The sequence below is a fragment of the Chanos chanos genome, chromosome 2 (genome assembly GCF_902362185.1).
Source record: "Chanos chanos chromosome 2, fChaCha1.1, whole genome shotgun sequence".
Classification (NCBI taxonomy): domain Eukaryota; kingdom Metazoa; phylum Chordata; class Actinopteri; order Gonorynchiformes; family Chanidae; genus Chanos; species Chanos chanos.
In genome coordinates, this window is record NC_044496.1 from 54,789,288 (window position 1) to 54,814,837 (window position 25,550).

General features: G+C 41.9%; 3 protein-coding genes and 1 non-coding gene across 4 annotated transcripts in view; 1 reads left to right on the forward strand and 3 right to left on the reverse strand.

Annotated features, from left to right (window-relative positions):
• Nucleotides 1-711: 711 nt before the first annotated feature.
• Nucleotides 712-10,466, reverse strand: cyp4v2b (cytochrome P450, family 4, subfamily V, member 2b). Its single transcript, XM_030793042.1, has 11 exons — nt 10,212-10,466; nt 9,940-10,052; nt 9,730-9,815; nt 8,555-8,745; nt 8,302-8,371; nt 8,093-8,219; nt 7,246-7,419; nt 4,271-4,373; nt 3,412-3,546; nt 2,744-2,923; nt 712-1,792 (listed from the first exon to the last, which is right to left on the reverse strand). Exons 1-11 carry the CDS (start codon nt 10,402-10,404, stop codon nt 1,629-1,631), a joined length of 1,536 nt encoding a protein of 511 aa, XP_030648902.1. The 5' UTR covers nt 10,405-10,466; the 3' UTR covers nt 712-1,628.
• A 931-nt stretch (nt 10,467-11,397) lies between these two features.
• On the reverse strand, nt 11,398-25,241 carry fam149a (family with sequence similarity 149 member A). The gene is made up of 14 exons (XM_030765573.1): nt 25,045-25,241; nt 23,649-23,781; nt 22,910-23,052; nt 22,327-22,452; nt 20,715-20,882; nt 19,795-19,985; nt 19,297-19,442; nt 19,067-19,161; nt 18,529-18,666; nt 17,650-17,773; nt 16,008-16,136; nt 15,420-15,498; nt 13,055-13,207; nt 11,398-11,709 (listed from the first exon to the last, which is right to left on the reverse strand). The coding sequence occupies exons 1-14, from the start codon at nt 25,239-25,241 to the stop codon at nt 11,633-11,635; spliced, it is 1,899 nt and encodes a 632-aa protein (XP_030621433.1). The 3' UTR covers nt 11,398-11,632.
• trnaf-gaa (transfer RNA phenylalanine (anticodon GAA)) lies at nt 14,304-14,376 on the reverse strand. The gene has a single exon. It is a non-coding gene; the product is annotated as a tRNA-Phe (tRNA).
• sorbs2b (sorbin and SH3 domain containing 2b) overlaps nt 25,240-25,550 on the forward strand; it is a 53,913-nt gene continuing 53,602 nt past the window's right edge. The window contains exon 1 of the mRNA XM_030765574.1: nt 25,240-25,418. Coding sequence (XP_030621434.1) covers nt 25,240-25,418 — 179 coding nt within the window. The remainder of the gene's footprint in view (nt 25,419-25,550) is intronic.

A 25,550-nucleotide genomic window follows, 5' to 3' on the forward strand; every position in this document is an offset into this window, starting at 1 on the left:
TCAAAGGAGCTTTTACAAGCGATCGGGGTAGCAGTGTCGATTTACCTGCGAAGAGATGGTAGATGTATTCCAAAACCTACTCAATTTGTTTCAAATGGAGACTTAAAAATTGATAGCAGTGTTTGGGTGTTGGTTGCGCTCTGTTGAAAAAGACAGCTCTAATTAACATCAAAGGCTTTGCTTTGACCCATTATTGAATAGGATGTGACTTCTATTCAAAGGCACATCTCTACTACCAATAAAACTTTAATACAATTCTGATTTAACTTCCTTCCTTCTCTTTACCCTGACTTGAACTTTCACAACATTATGTTGATCAAACATAATTTTTTTCCAGTTGAATATAAGCCTCGCTTTGCCTTTGACATACAGTTTAAGGTGAAGAGCATATTCACAAAGGGGCATATCTCACCGAATAACATACAATCTGGATGAAAACTCACCCCTTATACAATTAATCACAATTCAAATAGGAGATTCAATTCACTACAATTTTTCTTGTTTTTTTTTAGGAAAAAAAGAAAAAAATTCACCACAATTTAAAGGTGACTTAACTGGAGAGAGAGAGTTTAGACACGAGCGTAAAAAGATTTATTTTTCTTCACAATCATTCCCATATGTTTCGATTAGTTTGAGAAGTTTTCCTTTATCCACTTGCTTTCACCCAAGGCCAACCTGAACTTGGATTGAACCAATAATGGAAAGTATTGAGAAAGTGGTTGCCAGATATTTTATTGCTTGGACAGTTTACAAATGGTTTGAAGAGGATGAAAAATTTCAGGGCTTAATATTCTCGCCAATTATGGAACTGGTGTTGGAACTTATTCAAAGCATTCGATGAAACATGAACTGAAAGATTGAATCCCAGAGCCAAACAATTCCTATTTGCAATTAAAGACCAAGCTGGTGCAATCAACTGTGCTAGATTGTTTAAGAAGCCATAACAAAATACAAATTTATATTTAATTATCAAAAAATTAAACATAAAACAAAACCAATGTTTCAACATCTCCAGTCAAGAACATAATTAATGTTTGTGGAGAAGTCTTTGTGAAAGGATAATTGAAACGTGAACTTAGTGTATGTGTGTGCTTATTTAAGGTGAATTATATTAGCTAATTGGTTGAAAGTTTTGCAAATTATTTTGTTATTTGAACTTGGTCTTAGGACAACAGGAAAATATTGCTGACTACTACTGAAACTACATCTGGGATAATGGATTCTATAGGTGTTAACAACATAGACAGTAAAACATTGCATGGCACTATATGACGTTGTAAAACATTGTAAACATTGCCAAATATTTTTCTTTATTGTTCTTTTGTATAAAATTATTCCCTGTGAAAGGTAAAAAATAATGTTTAAAGAAATCATTTGTGTCAATTTACAAGCTGTAAAATGTAATCTTCACATTTCATAGGCTACAGCGAGATACACAGTTTCCATACCACAATGCATGGAACACGAGGAGGCTAAAACATCATTTCCATGGTTACACCTTTCTCAAAGCCACCAGTGTGGCTCCACCTTGAATAATATGCATGAATGCATAGGAAGCCATTTCCAGTGGGCTGTGTGTAGATTTAATGGTTGGCGTGGGAGGTGAGAGATGTGAGAGTGGGAGGCTGTTAGCTTGATCTCTTGTGTAGACGGATCCAAATGCCTTTCTCTGGCCGCAAGATGAGTTCTCCCATGGGCCTCAGCTCCTCCCGACTCTGACAGGCTTCAACGTCGAAATGACGCAACACCGTCGCAAGAACCACCTTCTCTTCCATCATGGCAAAGCGCTGGCCTGGAGACATACACACGCGCACACACATGCATATATACACAGATAAACACACATGCACATTCAAACACCAACAACACGCGCACACAGACAAACAGAGAGAGAGAGAGAGAGAGAGAGAAAGAAGGAAAGAAAGAAAGAAAGTAAGAAGTAAATTCACAAACTTTCCAGGGAACATAACATAGTGGGATGCTCTAATTTGGTCCTCCTGCATTTAGAATCGCTGTGCTGCTAGGCAACAGACACGACAACACAACAGAATGTGTAAATGATTTCTCTCCAAAGGCATGTAACTCTTTCTTTCTCTCTCCCTCTGTCTCTCTCCCCTCTCTCGTTAGATGCTCCTTTTCGTGTGTGGCCCGCAGGCTGGACCTGCCAAGACCACTCGGGGAGAAACAATCTGTCTGAGTCTGTGCAGGGAGACAGGCACGGGGCTCTCTGGAGATGAATGAGGGAGAGGAGTTAGCATCTCCGTTCTGTCTGCACCCAGCCACACTAAACAGATGATTGATTCTCGGGGGCAGCGCAGACGCGCAGGAACAATCGGAGAGTAATGGAGGAGGGACGTAATATCACAACAAGTGACACTGGTAATGTAACATGACCTGTCTAATAAAACGAGCTACCTTTGGCCTTGAATCGGTGTTTTCAGTTCTGTGAGGAACTGGTGCGTTGCCTTACGACGCTGAGGCCCCAGATCCAGAAATGTTAAATGAACTTTGAAAATGTTCATTTTGTTCCCCAGGGGTTCATTTAACGGCGGTGATTTTGATGTGTCAGCTTCCGGTATGAACGTACAACATATTGACCGAGATCACATGCTGTCTGGTTTAATTAATCAGGTAATGTGACCACAGAAAAAATAAAAAAAGTGTTGTTTAAGGTGCTGTTTTTATGAATTACAATCTTAAGGATTCGCACGGGAAAAAAACTCAAGAGAAGTTTTCCTCTCACCAATGCAGTTTCTTGGTCCTGCGGAAAAAGGTAGGTATGCATAGGGATGCCTTCCGGTGCTGTTTTCCGGAAAGAAGCGTTCTGGTCGGAATTCCTCGGGGTCGGGGAAGTAACGAGGGTCACGGTGAAGGGCATAAGGTATGATAACAGCATTCACTCCTTTAGGGACCTTAAATCCATCTGTATCATAAGAAAAAAATAAACATCATACCCCTGTTTTCACATGAACAGACAAATGAGTTGATTTAACGTCATCCTCACTCTACAGTCAAAGGTGAACTTCATTCACGATCAAATAACCCGTCAGTCACATAACATTGTCTTCCCACATAACAATCCACTCTGTCATCAGAAAAGTTCTAGCCTTCTTTTCAGTTGTACTTTCATTTAACTTTGGAGTGAATGATTTTCTGTGTAAGAGGTGGGGTGATGGTAGGAGAGAGACAGAGAGAGAGAGAGGGAGAGAAAAAAAAAGTTTGAGGTTGTTTAAAATCTGACATTGAAAGACAGAAATAGAAACTCTGACATCTGCTGTTTCAGTGAGCAGCACATTATGGAAGTGACTTCAAACAGTGTGGATCTTTGTGATGTAGTGGCGGTCGGTGTGTGTGTGTGTGTGAATGGGGTGCCTGTGCTAATCGGCACTGTGACAGCGTGCTCCCGCCTACTGATCTGACAGTCGTCGCAGATGCTCCTGGCAAACAGGGGCACAGCAGGGAAGAGACGCAGACTCTCCTTGATAACACACTCCAGGTAGCGCAGCTTCTTAAGGTCTTCCATGCTCACGTGCCGATCGCACGACCCTGGTGTTCGGGACACAGACACAGGCAGGATGACATCACGTAACATCGTCTCCAAAACCGATTCAACTGGATCTGAATCAGCGTTTAGTTTAGTTCACTTCAACGCAACTCAGTTCAATTCAATTCAATGCAAAGCAAAAATCAATATATATTTGTTATCAATGTATATACAATGTATGCATACATGTATGCATACATGTATAACTTGGCATCATATAGTGAAGACATTATACGATACTTTGTTGTAAAATGGAACCAAAAACAAACATGCAGTACTGATATATTTCTTATAGCGCCGGTGACCGCAAAGGTGATAGATTTGAGGGATTAAAGATTAAAGTTGGGATTAAGGTGTAAGGCAGGACCGAGGACAAATGATGGGCCAAAGATAATAGAGTGACATGAGGTCATCTCTCACGGCCCAAGGGACGACAAGACACAGCCTCATTAGAGCACAGCCAATGGAAGAGCTGCGTCAGAGCGTGCTGCTTTGACTGTAATAAGGGCTTGTGAAAGAGAGGACCAAAGCAAAACTGGTGTGGTCTAGATTGGAGAAGGACACCTTTTGGCCTGACATTAATGACTCTCTGATTATGCAAGGTTGGCAGAGAGCAGTAAGCGCGCTATAGATTTACGTAAGATGTCACTTACGATAGCCCGGGAAAATAACAAGCCATACAGCCGTGCTGTATATAAAGAGAGCAAATAGTGCTGGTTGCTTTACCAAAGACCTCCTGAAGTTCTGCCCTGATTTTCCTCTGCACCTCCGGGTGAGAGCCAATTAAATGCAAAGCCCAGTTCATCGACGCAGCCGTGGTGTCGTGACCCTGTCAGAGAGAGAGCTCAATAAGCGTCGCTTAGCTCACTTTCTCAATCACTTACCCAATTATTACGCCCAGTTGTTTGTCCGCCACGGGCAAAACGGCACACTAGCAGTGAATCGGATCTTCACGCCACAATTTGTGCAGAACTAAGCACATATTCTACTTCTTTCAAACTCTATTTGGTGAGTTCACTTCACTCACGCTGGGCTAAACACAACACACACATACATACACCACTCAGTATCCTTGCATCGCTTGTGTCAATATGTAATGTTCATAGTATATAATATATACAGTATATGTATAATAAAATATATATACAGAAAAAAAAACCTCAAAGCGTAAATGACATACATTCTAACACAGTTACCCTAATTAAACCAAATTATCCACTCAGTACTCCTAGGTTTTTCACATGAGGACTTATGACTGCACAGGAAAAACGGAGAAACAAGGTTAAAAAAAAAAGGGGGGGGGGGGGGTAAAGGGAAGTGTCAGACCTGCCTCCAGTCATCTCTCTGCTCAGCCACGCCCAGGCTCTGATTCACCTGAGCATTAACCACACCTGCAGCAACTGAACCACTGGGGGTTTTGAGGACTCCAGTTTCAGGCACCTCTTTGTGAGGCATCGAGCCTCCTCTACGGAGCGATTCATTGCTGTTTCTACTTGTTAATCTATTTCTGTTTTTTTTTTTTTTTTTTACCTGTTTGCCTGTTCTTTTTGACCCTGCTCTTTGTCTCTCGATTTTGGATAGTTTGTATGGATTCCTGTTTTGCTCTCCGTGCAGTTTTGACCCTGGCTTGTGTTTTTGGACCATTCCTGAGGATTCTGATTTAGATCTGTTAAACGGATTTACTAAGGTACCAGAGCTCCACGCTTGGGTCTTCTGATGCTTCCATGGCAGGGGGACACAGAGGTGTGAACGATGGTGGAGTACTATGAATGAAATGCAAGGCAGAGCGAATGCTGGAGAGGTGACCCACAGGATGAATATGCAGGGAAGCTACGATGTGAGCCAAACCTGTTTTGAGTCATTTTTAATGTGGCCGTAATCATCTGGGCATGCCGTGCTGTGAAAAGGTCAGTGGGTATACATGCGTCAAACATGTCAAACATCTGACTTCCATATAATCAACAGGAGAGCTGTGCATTTTGCGTGAGACAGTATCGGGCACACTATTGAGAAAAGACCCCCTGCTAATGAAGAATTGGGGGAAAAATAAAAATAAAAGTCTCTGAACGCGAGACCAAGATGCTGAAATCAGCAACATGGTGTCGCCAGGTGATGAAATCAGACTCGGAGAAAATCAAACAAAGAAAACTGAGAACAGGGGGATAACTGAGAGCATTATTCTGTGTCTCAATATCTTCCATCCATCTTTAACCGAAAAAAAGCATGAAGTAAACATATTATGTACAAATGAATAATATCTCGGATCACGTACAAGCTGTGTTACCTGTATGTGTGAGTTAATATGAATCTATACAAATCTTTTTACAGTTCAACTCAGCGCTCAACTGATGCAGGAATACAGCAAGAAGACTAACACACCACATTCTGATCTCTGGTACCGTAGGATCAGGTCTTCTCATTCAGAGAATGCCTGAGCTTGTAATGCAGTAGAGTTCATCTGTGCCGGTGAGGCGGGATTCAATCCGCCCCATACCTGACACCAGGGAAGGTTTATTATTGCTCACCGGGCAACTGTGGAGCTCCCTAGGCAAACACAAGCATTTGTACTGTTATCAGCAAGCGGGGTCACACTAAGCCTTTCTAACCCAGCACTCCTGGTATTCTTTGATGCATTATTTTCCTACCCACAGAGAGACGGACAGCCACACCACGCTTATGTCGTCATGGGGAAACAATGCAAGCTCACACCACGAAGCTGCTAATCCTAGAGCGTTTCACCCGACAAACTGCCGGATTGTAATGATTTTTTTTCCCTTCCAGCGTAGTCCCCTGTCCTCAATCCAATTAAGGAATTTTTTCTCAGCTTGCGGATGGAAGGTGTTAGATCAGAACCCTCATCAGCGGAAGAGTGTTCTCCAGGCAACGAAGGGGGCCCGCGGTGATATCACGGCAGAACCATGCCACAAAAGGTCTGCCACACCAGGGGTTTTTTTGCCCCCTAGTGCTTAGCAACAGAACACATTGGTGGTGTGGTGCATGACTGTGATTGTGACTAAATCCGTACAAAAGACAGGATAGCATCTGGATTTTCAGTGTTTTCTTCTCCCCTCATTCATATGTATTGTGTAACATTGTTAACTTTTTATGGCTTAATGGTGTGAAATGACTGTTCTTTTTGTTTGTTTGTTTGTTTGTTTATTTTTTTTACACAGGAATATATTATAACTTTGGGCGGCCATGACCAAACTGTATATAAAAATAAATGACTTCTTTACTGCCTGTTCTAATGAACTCATTTTATTTTCTTAGAGAAATGTCCTGTTTTGATAAGAATGTTTCATTTTTCACAATCCAAATTTCATTTTTTGTTCTCCGTGATGCTGTTTTCTTAATGATCAGAATGAACTAAAGACATCATGTAAGTGTATGATTGCGAGTGCATGGGTTTCATTCAACAGTTTTGATTTTGAGGCTTATGTTTGCAGTTTTCAGAGTAAATTTCATTTCCCCTGCACGTGTAAGGTTTTAAAGTTATAAAGTGATTTTTTAATTTAGTTTTTTTTTTACAAGGGATGCCACATGCTCAGTGTCTTGGTACTGGAGTATCACTATGGGAACACTGTTAAGCCAAAAGTGGAAAAATATAGTTACATTTGCTCTTTACGTCAAAGCCTTTTCATCGTACATCTGACCTCCCTGTACATCTGACCCATCTGATTTTTTATTTTTTTTGTTTTTACCTCAAACATGAAAGTGTCCACCTCTTCTTGAATGTCCTCATGGTTCAGGTAAGCGCCGCTGTCATCGGTGGTTTTCAGCAGCATGTCCAGAAACGCTCGTCTCTTTCTGTGACCTTGGTCCAGCTCACTGTCAGAGTCTGCCACAGTCATACACTCTGCTCTCTCTTTGATAACCTGAAAATCACACACACACACACACACAACTAAAAAAAAACCCTTTAGAGGCTGTGGCGAGTCGGGGAGAATGCTGATCACACTGCCTGAAGGGTTAGCTGTTCCCTAACAGATTCTACACAATCTAGATACTATGCAACGTAAGTTAGCACAGTGTCCAAATCCATACGGTGTCTATCTGCATCCTTATAACCCACACACTAGTCATTTCATTGCTGTATAAATCAGATCCAGAAAACTGTACTGACTTGCATGTTTGCATGAGACATTTTTTTTTGGTTTTAACATAAAGTCATAACTTTAAAATGCGCTTAAAAACAAACGTGAGATGTAGCTCAGTGTCCTAGCCGTATGGATAAATGCACATAAAAACCCGTTCAGAAAAATGAAAGAACCTAAAGGGGAAATGGACGAGGTGTATGGAATTAACCCAAGGTCAAATACGTCCCACATGCACAGTCATTAGTGTAGTTAATGGTGTTCTAAATCATGAATAGAGTAACTATAAATCAGTTCTGATTTCATTCTGAATCAGTTCTGAATCAGACATGGATACTCATTAGTGTAGTTAATAGTGTTCTAAATCATGAATGAAAGTAACTCTGAATCAGTTCTGATGATTTATCACTCAGCGATGACTGACTTGAATGAACAGAGCTGGAAACGCACTCACGCTCTTGGTGAAGGAGTGGAGAATCTTCAGTCTTTTCGCATGTTCTTTTCCTTCTCCAATCACATTGTAGATCCAGTCAGGCCAGTACCATGGTGCCCTCTGTCTCCGCGTTATAATATCACTCATCCTGCAGGGGAACGACCTCAGGTTCAAACGACACACTGACCAACATGATAAAACCTCCAGTACCAAACAAACTTTTCACTTACTTGTAAACGCTACGGACGTACTCCGACTCTGAATCGCTCTGAGCAAAGATTTTTTTGCCCATTGCTGTCTCTGAAGGGAAAAAAAAATAAACAGAACTTGTTATGTAACTGTTGAACCACAATTAGTTATATAACTCTATAAAATGCATAGACACTGTTTCTACGTTACTTATGTGACCTTTTCGCAAGGAATTATATCTTAAAGTTGCTGTCATTTGAAAAAGAAAATGTACTGAGAGACATGTAAACTTACCACATATGATATCCAGAGCACACAGTGTAATGTAATTAAAGCAGTTAAAGGGATCTCCGTCTGCATGCTGTCTGAGTCTCTCAATCAGAATGTCTGTCTGCTCATTCATTACCTCCAGAAAATCACACAGGATGGAGAAGTGAAAGGTCGGGGTGAGCATTTTCCGCCGGCTGCGCCATTTGTCCCCTGTGCTGTTGAGTAGTACACGAGGAATACATGAGGAGTAAGGGGGGAGTACCCGAGGAGTAAATGTGGAGCATGTGAGGAGTAAAGGTAGAACATGTTAGGAATAGATCAGGAGTATATGAGGAGTATGGGGGGGGGGGGTATGAGGAGTAAATGCAGGGCATGTGAGGAGTAAATGTGGAGCATGTGAGGAGTAGATGAGGAGAATGGGGGAAGTATATGAGGAGTTGATGAGGAATATATGAGGAGTATATGAGGAGAATGGGGGATATATAAGGTAGAGCATGTGAGGAGTATATGAGGCATATGGGGCAAGTATATGAGGAGTAACTATGGAGCATATGAGGAGCAGATGAGGAGTGGATGAAGTGTATGGGGCAAGTATATGAGGAGCAGATGAGGAGTGGATGAAGTGTATGGGGCAAGTATATGAGGAGTAATTGTGGAACGTGAGGAGTGGATGAGGAGTATGGTGGGAATATATGAGGAGTAAATGTGGAGCATGTGAGGAGTAAATGAGAAATCAATGAAGAGTATGGGGGGGTATATGAGGAGTAAATGTGGAGCATGTGAGGAGTAGATGAGGAGTAGATGAGGAGTATGTGAAGATGGTTAAGTGATATGACATGATTCACTCTGTGGTTACAGCTTTTCTATGACCATGGGATTCACTTCATGTTCTAATTACTTGTTAATAAACAGTTGAAACAATAGAAACAAAAACAGCATCAAACTTCAGAACATACTGTCAGTGCCTTTTCATAAGGGAATGTCACCTGTTACCTGGAAGCTTACATAAGATAATAATATGTGATCTACCCTGTTCTGTATAAACACAATATGATACTTTCTAAGTGGAATGATTGCATGTGCTATCATTGTCTGGTCTGCCTCTCCAGCAACTCCAGACAGAGCACAAGAACATTGTACAGAGAGAGAAATATGAGCCAATACCTCAGGTGACATTTTATTCATAAGACATTACACACCTAGTGAGCAAGCCTGTTCCAAGCCAAGGGTGCAAGAATCTGTATGAATATGACTTGTCGATATGTTTGGATGTGCTGAGAACAGCCTAGAATACAAGCAAAACAAAAATAATTATCAACACATCTTGCTGGGCAACATGAGTTTGAAAGTAATGAATCAGAGATGTAATAGGCATTTTTTGTTGTTCAAAGAGTTTCAGCACTGCTAACCTCAATGGTCTCTGCATGATACAAGACAAGGAACGGCACTGGCCCCACCCACACTTTGATCAAAGGCAAGTGCCTAAACTCATTGGTGCCTTCAAGAACCTGGTTTAAAAAATCTATTTAAAAAATAGAGAGAGAGAGAGTGAAATAGAGAGAGAAATAGAGAGAGAAAGTGAGAGAGAGCAGCAACAACAGAAAAAAATTGAACTCAAACATTAGCGCGAGGTCACACAGGGACACTGAGGCGACCCAGACAAACGGCCACAATCTCTTACCTCCTGCATTTACTTTAAATTGAAGTGCATTGCCAATAAGTGGGTAAGCACCTTCCATTCCAGGAATTGGTTTCATTTCATTCCAGTTTTGGATGTATCTTCTTAACGGATGATACGTGAGGCATACCAGAATGATGAGGAAAATGGCTGAAGTTATGATCCCCAGCGTGTATAATCCGAACAAAACGGCCATTTTTGGTCGAAATGAAGTTGGCTGCGCACTCCTGCATGGGCTGCTGTAGCAGCGAACTGTGAACTTTATTTGTTTTCCTGATGAACTGTTAAGAGGTTACTGGGTCATCATTATGCTTCGCTACGGTGCAGAGTTCAAAAATACCGGTCACGGCCGGTGAACGGCCTCCTGGAACTAAGGAAAAAAAAAAGTCCCCAAAACAAAAACATTAACTAGCTGGTAAACAGATGTCGTCAGATGTTGATGTTGTTATTTCGGGCTACTTAATGCTTGAGAGGGTAGCGCTAAAAGAGAGAGAGAGAGAGAGAGAGAAAGAGAGAGAGAGAGAGAGAGAAAGAAGAGAGAGAAAGAGGAGAGAGAGTGTAAAGTGTGCATTTTAACTGGGCACAGACTCCTATTCATTGTGGAGCCAAATCTTCCCAGAAGCTGAGCTGAATGACAAAACAGGAATTTGGGGAGTCGTGAACGTGGGCCCCATTTAAATCACACAGGCTTTTCCAGAAATAGTTCACAGTCTTTATCTACCAATGCCTGGCTTGATTACCATAACCACTGTTCAGGGATTACTAAGGAGAGCGTGGTCTTGATTTCCAAAGATATTCTGTGTGTTAGGCTTCAGACAAATACATCTCTGGGAAAAAAAAAGAAACTTTTATTTGCCTTTTGATTTAACACCGACACTCTACACTAATGTAGCAAATTGTTCCCCTGCGTTTGAACAGCCTTTTATCAAATATGCTCAAAGCTGGGGCTTTTTATTTGACAGAAAAATGTAGTAAGTATGAAGTTAGTTTTTTTTTAAATATGCAGCGTAATAACATGTTAGGCTTTGATGAACTGGCTACATCAAGCAGATAATTTATTATCACGGATTTAACAAATTTAACAAATTTGGCACTTAACACCAAAAATGTGCCAAAAGAAACAAACAAACAAACAAAAAAAAAAAAGTGGAAAAAATCAGAAGGATGTTATGGTTTATCCCACTGGTTGATTCAGAGAATGAGGGTTGTTCATTATGCGTTTGGGCGGTGTCCCTTGCAGTCAAGAGTTGGACCTGAGGTTTAGGCATAGATCACCAGGTCCTAGTGCACATCAGATGCTGAGGTTACGTATGACGGGTTCAAAACATAAAAGCACCTTCGTTGTCTTAAACAGTCTTACAGTCCAGTGTATGCAGTCCAGTTAGCGCCCTGTCTCGCTGCCACACGCAAACACGGCTCCTGTGCTATGGCATCACAGTCTGAAGTTTCTTTTTTCCGTGAAGGGGAAACCGACTGGCAGCTCTCCGTTGATACTGAGCACCTGAAAACACAGAGTGGCATCACAAAACGAAACTTCAACAAAACTCTTGAGGTAATCAGCAAAACATTGTTTTACGAATAGCCGGATCTACTTCAAGAGCAGGCAAATTAATCACCTCTATTGTTCCACAGCCCACACACGTAACATCCATCTCTTAAAAATAGCATCGCAATCAGTTATAATTCTAGATCTCTCTGTCTTTCTCTTTAGCAGCTAACGGACTTCGTAAACCACACCCCCTGTTCCCACACGTCTCCTTTGACCGGTTCTTTGCTCCCTTGTCTCTATATGTATATCCCCCGCTGTTCCTCCATTGTAATCTTTGGTGACCTGTAACATCCTGAACCAGGCCATGGAAACAAATGTCCTCTTTGAGGACAACAAACTGTTCGGTTTTATGGCACTCTGTTCTGTTCTGTGGTGTTCTGTTCTGTGTGTGTTGTGTTGTGTTGTGTTGTGTTGTGTTGTGTTGTGTTGTGTTGTCTTGGGCTGTGCTTCATTTTAGGGGCGTCAAAGCTAATACTGTAACTTCTGTGTAAGAAGGTATAAATCTGGTAATTACGCTGTGTGGGGAAAATTTGCCCAGATGGCTTTGTAGGTCAGCATTACTACAACAGATCTGTAACTCTACATTATCTCAGTATGTGATGAGATGACACTACTAGAAAAAGAGCTGTAGTCAGGTGAGGACTTCTGTAAGTACATTTAATTTAAAAAAAAAAAAACCCTGCCTGCTGGCACTTTGGGAAAAAATAAAAAACAGACTATTTGCCCCTAATTTTAGGTCAAAGTTTCATTTTCAGTGAAGCACAAGAGGTTTAAAAAATACCGTCTGTAAGCAAAACACTCCAGTGAAGACGTGAGACAAGACCCACTGGAACAGAATAAGCTTCTGTGTTTGGATTTGGGTTTGATCCTTAGAGGCCAATACACCACAGAATTATCACTGATCATTTTTCCAGTTAATGTGGGGTTTTTTTGATATTCTGTATTGTATTGTATTGTATTGTATTGTACTGTATTGTATTGCATTGTATTCACATTTGTTTCTAATGTTATTCATTGAATCAAGCACTGGGCCATAACAAGTTTCATCAAGAATAATATTTCATTTTATTTATTTTTTATTTATTTTTTTTTACTTCAGATTAGTGTTAGTATAGGTCTCTGATTTTAACTGTTATTTAGTGTTATTATAAGTAAACACTATAAATAAAATATCATTGTAAATATCCATAAAACGGATATTTCTACATTAACTGTACCTTAATGGGCAAACAGTAAAGATCTTTAGTTGTTGGCTGACAGAAATGTTTTTTTTTTTTGTTTAATTCAGTGAATTTACCTATGAGTAGAGCTGTGTTTCCCCCATCAGCGTCGGTGGAGGAGGTGATGTTAACGCGCCTCCTGAGCGGGATGGAGCACTCAGAGAATCCGCTGGCTGTGGAGCAGGTGATCCCCACACTGAATCCAGTCACTCCCATCTGTGAGCGGTCACCTGAGAGAAGATTACCCACACCAACCCGTGAGGAATTCTTTGCTTTACACTCATACATACACACATGGAAATATTGGTACTAGTGTATGAGACAGTGTGGGTGTGCTGGACACTATAAACTTACCTATGTTTAAACTTAACTATGTTGACATGTCACGCTCTCATCTCCCCTCCCATCCAACTGAACCTATCAGTATTCTACTTCTCCACTTTACTACACAGCAGGTCACTGGACTCTACCTAATCATGTCCACCTGTTTCTTCTTCATCTGTTCATTAGTCATTAGTTACCTATGCATATATATATATATATATATATATATATATATATATATATATACACATATTTGTATGTGTATGAATACATGTATATATAGATGCATATACATACAGAGGTAACTAATGGAGTGCCCTTAACTTCCTCAGCTCAGTTTGCTAGTATTTTGACCTCTGCCTGTTGACCTCTACCAACAAGCAGCTTTGCTTAGGTATCTCCAGTCTCCCAGTCCGTTTGTGACATCATAATTTATAGTCATGTAGAATTTTTGTCAGCAAATCGATCAGTCCTTTCAATCCTAGCTGTTTAATGCTGAATCAGGCTTTTTAAGGCAATTTCAGAACAGATCCTTGACATAGTAAAAGGACCATCCGGAGACTGTATAAAAAATCCTATATTCTTTCTTAGCTCTAAATATTGCTGTCATCTGAAACCCTTACTCTGCATTTGTCTCAGGTGTGTGGAATTAGCTTTATTCATTTGATATGAAAAGACATACCAGTTAGGTGCTGCTTTCTGTCTTGATTCTTATGTCTGCACAGCTCACCGTGAGCAGTGAATTTAACCTCTGAACTTAACCCATACACATTGGTAATGAGAACACACACATGAGGAGCAGGAGCGCGCCTGCGGCAGTTGGGGCGTCTTGCCCAAGGGCGCTTCAGCCGTGGGTCTTGTGGGAGGGGAAAGCGCTGTTCGCTCACATTTTTCCTACCAGGCCCGAGGATTGAACCGGCGCCCACTTCTTGAACCATTAGGTTCCACGGCCTTCTAAAATGAACCTGTGTAACAAAGATCCGGTACTGTCCCTCAAGATGCTGCCGAAACCCGGGATCGAACCAGGGACCTTTAGATCTTCAGTCTAACGCTCTCCCAACTGAGCTATTTCGGCTGCTGAAGGAAACCAGCAACCTTTCGGTCACAAGCCCGATTCTCTAACCCTTAGGCCGTGGGCTGCCCCAAGCTAATCCCAGACCAGCCCTTGAAAATAGTCTTGACATTAAAAACTTCAGTTATTAGTTCACATCGCTGACTACAGATGTGATGCTAAAGAGGTAAAGATTTAATGAAATGTCAACTTGTGCTTCAGCACAAAGTCCATGCTAAGTCATTGGAAGCCTCATGTAAAAATGTTACATGAGAACAAAAATGACCTCAAAAAAACTGTGTGTCTCACTTTCCACACAGAGTTTGACATGTTACATATATTAATTCAACATCTAAATAGGCCACTTGACATTTGATTCACTGCTTTAATCTGAAAAACCTACAGACTATGCGAGAAGCGCACAACCCCCCCCCCCACCCCACCCCCGACCCCCATTAACGATGAGATAATATAAGACATTCATTGTTTTGAAAGTGTAAATCATGAAGACACAGAGAAAAAAATGTGCCTTTTGCCACCAACCTTCATATCCAACTATTTTTAATTTATCTTTCTAATTGTATGGGGCTAGAGGCTGGCAGCATTAACAGCCGCTGTGTCGCTTTGCCACGCGACATATTTTCTACCGTTGCCACGGTAATGCCACTACCGAGGCCACTCAGCAATGCACTTTTTCTGGCACCAGCTTCCCCTGACAAAGACATCAATCTCATAGTCAGCGAGGATGCAGATTAAGTTTTGCTTTTGTTTTGTCTCGAGAAAGAGTTGATTGAGAGACTATTTATATATGCAAATGATATTAATAAGCTGAGTTGAAACAACCATTAAGTGTCATTATCTAAGGTGTCAGTGGGACAGGACACAAAGCTGTTTCTCATGTGTACAATATCAAGATGATAGTGATTTAAACAGACTGAATATGCACACAGCAGGCACGTGGAAGGTTCATGAATTGAAACTCGCGGTGTGTCGGAACATTCATTCATTTTCTCGGGAGCGTGCTGCTGTCTGTCGTAAACATGAGTCCACAGGTCTTCAGTTCTCACCTGTGACAAGAGTTCTGCCTGTCCTCACATGGCTGGCAAAATCCATGGGCGTGAAAGACCTCTTCAAGGGCGTGTCGGACTGAAAACAAACAAACAAACAAACAAAAAGAAACACAAATCAAATGTCATGTCTTTCAAGACAAAACAGACTCTCCTGTGACCGCGGTCGTTTTCCAGAACCTTTCCCGCGAACAGTTCTACCAATTCATACACAATAAACCACATGTCACCTTTCAAAAAGATGACCGATTTACTCTAAATGTCTGTTTCTCCCCCTTTACCACAGAAACACGGTTAGAAAAATCAATATTGCGGCTGTCGGGAGTACAAATGTTTCCCTAACTGCCAGACAGCCACAAAACAAGTGTATTACCCTGTACATCAAAATGTTGGCTGGTGTTATTACTACTCGAACGAACTGGGAAAATGCATTCTCTGCACTGTGCCTCGAATACACTGGGAACCACTGACAACAGCTCTCATGCAGTTGGTGATGAAGGTAATACGACTTTCCTGGCTTTTACGACTGTTGTAATACAGTCATTACAATATGTTTTAGGACAAATGATTAACATGGGAAATCCGCACCCTGTATGAGTGTGTGGTGTTTGGTCTGGACAGGGACTCCAGCATCAGGGTAGGCTCTCTCAGGGGTGGGAGGATGCCGATTGGCTGCATCACGCTGGCCATGCCTCCTCTCAGGAACCTCCCTCTGTGCTGGGGCAGAGCAAAGAGTGAAGTTCATGACCACGCTCCTATTACCTCATGAATATTTACTTAACACAGCTTTTATCAGAGGTACTGAACCTCTACACACAGAGGGCAGCTGTTTGCACAACAGAGAAGCTTTATCGACATAATCAAGACACAGATATCATTTTTGAACCTCTCTCTGATATAGTCAAGAGGTACGGAATGTTTTTTTTTTTTTATATATATTCTTTCTAATATGGTAAAGACATATTGATTGTTTTTGATACTCTGTCTAATATAGTCAAGATGTAAAGATGGTTTCAGATACTCCCTCTAATCTAGTCAAGAGATGGAAATTGTTTTTCTTGCTCTCTGTAATATAGTCAAGAGATAGAGATGGCCTTTGATATTCTCCCAAGATAGCTGAGAGAGTAGCTGAGGATATTTGGTTAGATTTCATATAGGAGAGACTAGAATAAACACCTGCCACAGGGACAGAGACAAATTAGTCAACTCCATCTTACACATGTTAAATATAACATTGGACAGATTGATATTGCCACCAGTTACACTGAGGTTGATACATACATTCAGATACATTGAGACTGGGGTATACAGAACCAGCCTGGCTGACAAGAGTATAACATCCACATTATAACTGTGTAATACTCAGTGATTGGAAGAAGACATGTCCTGATAGGTCACAAACGGTTTGCTGATCGATGAATAGTTGTCACAAAGACAAAAAAAAATGTACAAACAAAAAAGAGCAGTGTTAACTTTTTCTTCTTCAAATCAAGTCTTGGTGACCTACTCTGACACGTTTTCAGCATGTATCCCTGTGCTAACTCTCTGTTTATCTGCCGACTAGCAAAGAAGAAGAAGAAGAAGAAGAAGAAGAAGAAGAACTTTATTGGTCACACACACAACAGAGCAGTGAAATGCAGCCTCTGCATTTAACCCATCCTATACACCACTGAGCGCACACACACACACACACACACACACACACACACACACACAATAGAGCAGCACGCACGCACACACACACACACACACACACACACACAATAGAGCAGCATACACACACGCACACACACACACACACAATAGAGCAGCACACACACTAGGAACTGAGAGCGGTGGGTAACCGCTGGCGCCCAGGGACCAACTCCGGGTCTTTTTTGCCAGTGCCTCAGTGAAAGTCACTGACAGGAGCATAAATCCTAGCGTACATGTCTTTGATAAGACAAGATAAGCCACATCAAGTGTGTTAGCGATGGGTAAGAACAAAGGACCTCAGTTCCCAGGATCCCTAGAGCAGGATTTTGCAAAAACAGTGCGGTGGGGGAATGAATGAAATGATTCATTTTTATTCCGCACTCGTATAATATCATCTCATGAATGGCTAGCATATACTGATACATACAGAGATAAATGGATAAGCTAGCTCCCTGGCTAAAAGCACTGATGTATCTCCATGGGTGTGTGGAGAGACAAGCCGGGCAAAGTCAGTGATAATGCGACGGTTTTGTACCTGTGTGTGTCGGGGGACAGGCCCGCTGTAGTCGGGTTCTGAGAGGTCCGTCTGGATCTGCGGGAGCCTCTGAGTTTGCGCCGCGCTCACCGGCAGAGACGGCAATCTCTCAGCCACCGTGGATCTGAAACGCAGGCCCGGGAATCACAGCCCAATTAGCAGGTGGCATGTTTACTTCAGCACTTTAGCCAGCGGATGCCTGGAGGAAACCGCTGATAACGCGACTTGATGACAAGGTTGAAAGACTTACAGTTAATAAGGCAGAATGCTGCTTTAGGGACTACTTTAACGAACTGCTTTTTTTTTTTTTTTTTTTTAAAGAAGTGTCTAAAATTCAAAAGATGGCCCTGTTTTTTTAATAAGAAGACCTCAGAGGACCTTACTTTAGTGGGGAAAAAAAGCTTAAGTTTCAAATAACTGCATTCTTATATACTGTGTAGTCAAAAGCACCATTATGTTTTCAAATAATACAATCACTGAATAAATATCGTATGGCTAGATTTCCTCAAAGAAAATCATTTATTTTGACAATAGAGTCACGAATTCGTCATGCCTAAGGAGCTTACTGCAGCAGCCCTAGTTGATAGCTGGCTTTGGGTTAATCTGAATATCTACACAGCATAATCATTACGATGTAGTTTCATCATTATTCTAATCGGTAGAAACATTATAATCCTGTATAAGGCTGTCAGGCAAACGATGACACCTGAAGAGTTTACAGTGGTGTTTGAAGCTTAAGGCCGGATTTGATTCACCTCAGTGCCTACACGGTATAATCACTGCGGGGCTAAAACCATTCTGATCCTCTAAATGGCGGCCAGACCTGTGCGCGTAATGATAAATGGAGGTGTTCTGATTCGGCGCGAAATTTCGGCTTACAGTCGGGATCCTCGCAGGACCTGGTTACTGTGGACCGCGTGAGCATGACAGGGGCCGGTTCTGCCCCGGAGTCCTGGTAGTCTTATCTGGGGGGAGGGCCTGCGTGAGAGTCCACTCGCTCCTCTTTGAGACTGCATCCTGCCGCACGTTAGCGCACCGCGTGTGTCATGCGACTCCATGCTTCACAGCAGCCGCCGTCGTTGTCAAAAAGGAAAAAAAAAAAAAAAAGAATTTTGATATTTCAAAACATGATTTAAAAATTGTGTCAACGACCTAATAAGCTACCTTTCGATATTTGTTTTTATAGTAAGAAGCACGAGAGAGGGGATTCTTTTAGGAGTAGAAATTACGGACTCTCCCTTCTCTGAGTAAATACATCAAAGGTGCAGGATGACGCGGGGCACTTAGCCCTTAGCCGTAGCTCAGAGGTAGTAAGTGTGAAGGTAAGAAGGCTTTGCTTCATTTGTTTGGCTTGTCGAGATGATCAAAGACAGCTCTTTCTGAAAGAAAAAAACAAAACAAAAAACAGATGACTTACATGGGCTTCTCATTAAATCCGTGCTGCCTTTGTTGAAGTGGTATTGCTTGGATTGTCATAACCCCATTTAAATTCATCTTGAGGGTACTCGAATCCTAACAGCACAAAAAATCAGAGAGAGGCAATAAGAGAAACATAATAAAAACTAAAAAAAAGCACAAAAACCTAAGCTGTGAGGATGATTTTAGACTGATAAAGGGGTTTGTGGAACCCTCTTTGCTGCATGTTACTTGTGTGGAGTTGCCATTGGACCAGAGGAACATGCTCCTTGTACTTGAACCTCGGGACGGGGGGAAGGGATGACCTCTGACCGGCGGGTGCGATGAAGGTTCGCACAGAATTTGGCTACAATTCTCCATACTTCTCCCCTGGGCTGCTGCTCTACCTATTGTCCAAACACATTCCAGACTGATGCAGATCTTGTTCACAGCTGCTATAGTACACAAGTGTATTACCTACTTAATAATTTATCTACAAGCAATCTCTCAGCAAATGGAGCAAATGCAGAACCATGTTTATATGAAAAAAGTGCATAAGGCAGGTAATCTTCAGAAACAGGCACACATGGATAGCTGAGAATTCTGAGTGGTAGCATCTTGCATTTATAGTTTGTTTGTTTGGGGGGGTTTTTTGCTTTGTTTTGTTTTATAATACAATGCATTTTTAAAGGTTTCAGAAACCTTTTTTTTTTTTTGGCTTATCAAGTCTGACGTATATGAGTAGAAGACACAAACCAGTGAGTTCACTGTCCCATTGTTTGTAGAGGAGCTCCCCCAGTAAGCTCACCACCCCCCGCCAAACATCATCAAACACCTCGTCTGCAACAGCGTCCCGGATACAGGCGTGGGGGGACACTGGAGGGATTCCACCCCTGGGGGCAAGAGCCGAAATCCTGCTCTCATCCACCCACTCATCCTCCCTGAGGAGAGATGTATGACGCAAGAAAAAAAAAAGTTGCCACATTACACCCACACACACACACACACACACACACACACACACACACACACGCACTTCAGATTCACTGTAAAATTCATGTGCACATACTACCAGTTTCCAGCGGCACGGTATATCAGATACCTTGTGAATGAACCTGCTAATAAGAATCCTAAACATACTTCTCTGTCTATAATATAATATAATATAATATAATATAATAGAATAGAATAGAATAGAATAGAATAGAATATATTGTAATATAATATAATATATATTACGCTAGGTGTGGTCTGTGTTCTGTGGGGTTATGTGTGGGTAAGCATTGTTGTGGACCAGTTATGCCAAATGTAGAGATAAGTTTTCATACATAACGGTATGCAATATAAACATCATGTTATGAACAAGCGTTAATATAAAATCCAGACCTAACAACCCACTGGACGGCACACAGCACATTAACAATGCAGCGGTGCTCTAACACTCCTCATTTAACTAATTACAGGTGTGATGATTAATTGATAGGTAGCATCAGGTGTGTTGCAGATGGCTCAGGGCAAAGAATTTCCGTGCAGCGGTTCCCCTCGGGCTGGATTTGAAAATTACTATCATAAACCACGCTGTCATATTTAGATTGTATAAATGCGCGACGGCCGTAATCGGGCCTAACGGATAATTACTTCAGCTGAATGAGTAGCGTTTCCAGACTCACGTTTCCCTGACGTCGTACGCTAGGAATTCCTCTATCCTGCCCTCTGCCTCGTACACCTCTTCCTCCTGGAAGCCGGCCAGAGAATGTTCCGGCAAGGCCATTGTGGAGCTGAACACGCTCCGTGCAGGACAGACGCCCGGGGCCAGTCTGCGACCCTCCACATAAAGCCTGGAGGCAAAGAGAGGGCAGAGTAATGAGGGATGAGTTGCTTTGGATGATCAGACCAGACTGATGAATGCAGTTACTCTGGGCCATTTTCACAGAGTGTCATGCCATTACTCTAAAAAAACATTGCATATATTAAAGCGAGCGAGCAACCACATCCTGAGGGGCTGGTGTGCACAGTGGGTTTCAAAGTAGCTTTCAAAAAAGTTGATGAATAAGATCTAGGGAACAAGTTTAGAAGGATAAAACAAATAATAATGAGGCAACCAAAGCAGTTATTTAGTTTAGTTCATTAATAATAAAATGTTGGAGGTATTTCAGAGTACTTTCAACTTTCAAAACAGGTTAGACCTACATAAAAAGTTACAAGACTGTTTTAAGAAAAGCAATTCTTTGCGAATTTGGTACAAAGGCGAATGCAAGTGTAGAAATGAGAACTAATCTTGAAAGTACGAAAGTCAGAAGTTTTTATGTAAATGCAGTGGTACATTGTGGAAGCTGCATATCGATCAGAAGGTTAGGGGTTTGAATCCCAAGAGTGACAACTCACAGCTAACGTGTCCCTGAGCAAGCTACTACATCCTAGAGTTCTGCTCCAGAAATGTGTCACCTCCAATGAATAAATATCCATTTAATTTAAGAATAATTATAAATTGCTTTGAATACAGGTGTCACCCTTATTGTAACTGAAGTCACTCTTTGAGTAACTTTACTGTAATGAATAGTCACCTAGATAACGGAATAAAAAAGTGAAATAAGATATTCAATACCACCTCCCTCTGCCCAAAAAAAAAAGAAAAAAGAAAAGGCTAAAGCAAACTTTCATGGTAATGCAATTAGGAGACAGGTTGCGCGGAGATGTTTTTAATCCAGACTTGCTCTGTCTTACAGCATGTGCCTCCCTGCACCATCTGTCTCCCACTGGCCACCAGCCAATCAGAACACCCGGTAACCCACCCTGACTCCACCCCCCACCTCCTCCTCCTCCCCCAGTGCTCCTCAGACTCCACAGCTCATTCACATTCCCGCCACACGAAACTTCTCCGGTTAAACAGGACGAATATGGACAGATTATTAAACAGCGCGACGACGAGGATGATGATGATGATGATGATGTGCAGATTATTAAACAGGATGATTTTGTACAGTTCTTGGCCTTGCGTTTATCTGACTCTGACTCAACAATCTGTTCCATTCGTGAGAGTTCACTGTGTTATCTTTTCACACTGTCGTTTTCCCCACAGCTAGTCTAAGCAACTTTGTCACTGAGCCTGCTGATATTGTGTTGATAAATTAATCTGTTATTACGAAGAAGAATGAAAGGAGAATTCATAAAATAAACTGCACGCTGGCCTTCAATGGGGCTGTGTCATTTTCATTAGAATTGTCTAGTGTAGTGAATGTAGCTCTTTTAGCAGCAGGTATGGATGTCTTTATAAAAACTTACTCTAATCTGTTGTCCTCCCTGGTCTCCAGGCAGCGGGCTGAGGCTTCAGTCTGCCTGATACAGGCTCTCCTGTGGACATACTCATATCCTTCCTCCTTGGGTGGCTCCAGCTGATTACCCAGAATTCTATGAGCAAACAAACAAACAGCAATGCAGTTGCAGTACGGTACATAACAATGTTATAACATGAAAACTGTGCTGACTGTTTTAAAATACTAATAACTGACATCTCCCAGCAGCACACAAATTCAACAAACAATGGAGTTAATTTTTCTTGTGCTGTTGTTCTGTTTTTTCATGTCGTTCTCTCACACATCTGTTATGCTGGTTGTCTCTGGGCAGAAGCCTGCCGCACTCACATGGTTTGTGTTGCCATGTTAAACACATAGACACAGCTTTAAAATGGTATGGATACATCATTGATTTATAGTAAAAGACCTCAGTTTTATTCACTCCTCATAGATAGGGAATAGGACACAGTAAAGTGAGGCAGTCCAGGGCAAACTGGTTCACAGTAAAGTGAAGCAGTCCAGGGCAAACTGGTTCACAGTAAAGTGAAGCAGTCCAGGGTTAACTGGTTAACCTGAGATGTGGAGAGTGTCCATTCCATTCCTCACACTCCTCCTGAAGCCCCTCAGAATTACTGCTCACTTTACCCTCATACAGCAGCTCATCCACATCACAGAAGAGCTGACGCACGCGCTGGGTGTTTGCCCGGTCAAACTCCTGTAGGCAAAAGCATCATCATCATCATCAGCGTTGTCGTCGTCATTGTCATCATCATCATCATCATCATCATCATCATCATCATGATTATCATCACCGACATCATCATCCTCACAATCATCATTATCATCATCATCATCATAACCATCATCATCATCATCATCAGCGTCGTCGTCATTGTCATCATCATCATCATCATCATCATCACCACCACCATCATCATCCTCACAATCATCATCATCACCACCATCATCATCATCATCATCCTCACCATCATCATCCTCATCATCATCATCATCATCATTGTAAATGTCACGATTATGTTTATCATCATACTATAAAAAATAAGACTTTGGTCAACTGCACAGCTTTTGTGGATAAACTCAACTTTTGATCCTAGTTGTTTTTACTCACAAAAGCCATGAAGAAAGCTGCCTTACTTTTATTTATTTATTTATTTATTTATTTATTTACAGTCCATTATCACAAAATGATTACAGGTCTCACTCAATTAGGAGAGACACAGGGGGACACCGCAGTGACAGCGCAGTGTGGGCGTGAAACCTTGTCATGTTGTCAGCTCTCTGCACGCTTACATCATATCTCCAGGAGTAGATGGAGCTGTGCTCGGTGGAGAGGCCCGTGGCACCGCCGGGGCTGGCCGAGCGGGACGCGAGGCGGCTGACGGGAGTGACGACGCCGCTGGAAGGCTGGGAATACGACGACACGCTGAAAACACGCCAAGAGAGAGAGCAGAACCTTTACTCAGTAACACCGCCATGATCATCTGCGTACCATCCACGCCAAACAAAAATATTCACGTGTTTTCCATGTCGTGATCAAATCAAAAGCACTTCAAGGTAAAGAGCATGGCTGTGTTTAGGCTACGTCTTTATGTGGAGAATGACTGACAGAACCGTGTCATCTCTACGTTACGCAGGTCTGCGGGGAAGGTACCTCAAATCACTTGTTGTTCTCGTTAAACTTTTACTGAAGTGGGCGGCAAATGGACACGTGTTCTTTTCATTCTCTTTTAACAGCTTTTTCCTGGAGGAACAGACAAGAAAAGAAGGGTTTCATATGTTTCATATTAATACAATATGTTCACATTGCAGATTCAAAAGACCAAGCATCCAAGTTAAGAGAAGACCATTTTAAAGACATAAAATGTTTAAAAGAGTTGGATATGTCGTCCGTGTATCGAAAATCACACAGAGCATGGCCACTGGTATTTCTGATTCTCCTTCGATGGCTGCATTATGTTTATTTTACTGTAGATACCGTGGGGTCTTAATTTGCCATGTCGTATGAGTCTCTGTGAGAATCTAGCATTTGTACATGAAGAACATAAGGAAATACATGTGTTAACGCAAACTAAAACCTTAACGTTTACAGTCGAAATCTTAGATGCTATCAGGCCGCTTCCAAGCTTTCACTCTTTACCTGAAACTGGCCCTAATCCGTCTGGCAATTATGAGATGAATAATTTAGGAAGAACAAGATCAAAGCACAATAAGCCAGTGAGCTAGAGTGTTACATCTATCACTATGACAACATGTAACCTCACCTGCCAGAATTAAATAAAAGACACATCACAACACCGCTGCAGAAATGTTTTTCATTAAATATTTCGCTTTATGCATCACTGCACACGCCACTGTTTATTTCAACATCTGTCTAGACATAATGAAAACTTGGTTTAATAGATTATTAATGCCAAAAAATAAGAAAAGAGAAAGAAAAAGAGGGGTAAATAAAAAGAAGGTGTAAGAAATTGCTTTGACGTCATGAGCTATCTTAGAAATCGATTCACAAATGTAAAAAGCCGTAGGTTTTTATTTATTCATTTTTTTCATCTCTCTCTATCTCTCTCTCTCTCTCTCTCATGTGTGAATTTTTCCTTCAGCGCATATAAATATTCCACAAGCGAGTTCTCATTCGTTCTGCTGTTTTTGTCTCATAGTAAGGGAATAATAAATCTTACCCAATAACAATAAGTCCGGCGTCCCTTTGAGAATGCCCAGCCCTGCTGCAGTCAGCACGAGCGCTAAGAACAGCGGGTGCAGAGGGCACAACGGGGGCACACCCAAAACTACCCAGAGCACCACGCATGAGTACAGCAGGAATTCACCTACAGCACGCTCCGGCGTGAGGGGTGGAGGAGCTGCACACTGACTAGTGACCTCCATGCATCCCAGAGTTCAACGCTCCGTTCTCTACCACCATCTGTCGGATCCTCTGCTTCGAAAAGGTTACAGCAAACCCCCTCCCCACCCACCCTCTGCGCCCACCCCAGGGTTTCTAACTGCCGAAATAGGGATGGCCTACTCATCCACTCATCTCTACACGCTTCTCCTACCGCTCAGGTCCGCGGGAGTCGTCATCTCCTCTCCCCCCGCAGGAGCAGGAGATCTCCCTTTGGCTGTTTGTTTGTTTTGCTCCATCAGTGGAAAGGCCAGTCATGCCACGCTGCACCTCTCCCGAGTATCACAGATGTC

Excerpts from the sequence above, each read along its gene's own strand:
- cyp4v2b (XM_030793042.1), bottom strand. The coding sequence starts at position 10,404 with ATGGCCGTTTTGTTCGGATTATACACGCTGGGGATCATAACTTCAGCC. Across the intron at positions 9,816-9,939 it reads ATCATGCAGAGACCATTGAG|GCTGTTCTCAGCACATCCAA; the intron begins GTTAGCAGTGCT and ends CTTGTATTCTAG. Across the intron at positions 3,547-4,270 it reads AGAACTTCAGGAGGTCTTTG|GGTCGTGCGATCGGCACGTG; the intron begins GTAAAGCAACCA and ends CCCGAACACCAG.
- fam149a (XM_030765573.1), bottom strand. The coding sequence starts at position 25,241 with ATGGAGGTCACTAGTCAGTGTGCAGCTCCTCCACCCCTCACGCCGGAG. Across the intron at positions 16,137-17,649 it reads CTGTCCCCCGACACACACAG|CACAGAGGGAGGTTCCTGAG; the intron begins GTACAAAACCGT and ends GCTCTGCCCCAG. Across the intron at positions 13,208-15,419 it reads AGGCAGAACTCTTGTCACAG|GTGACCGCTCACAGATGGGA; the intron begins GTGAGAACTGAA and ends ATCTTCTCTCAG.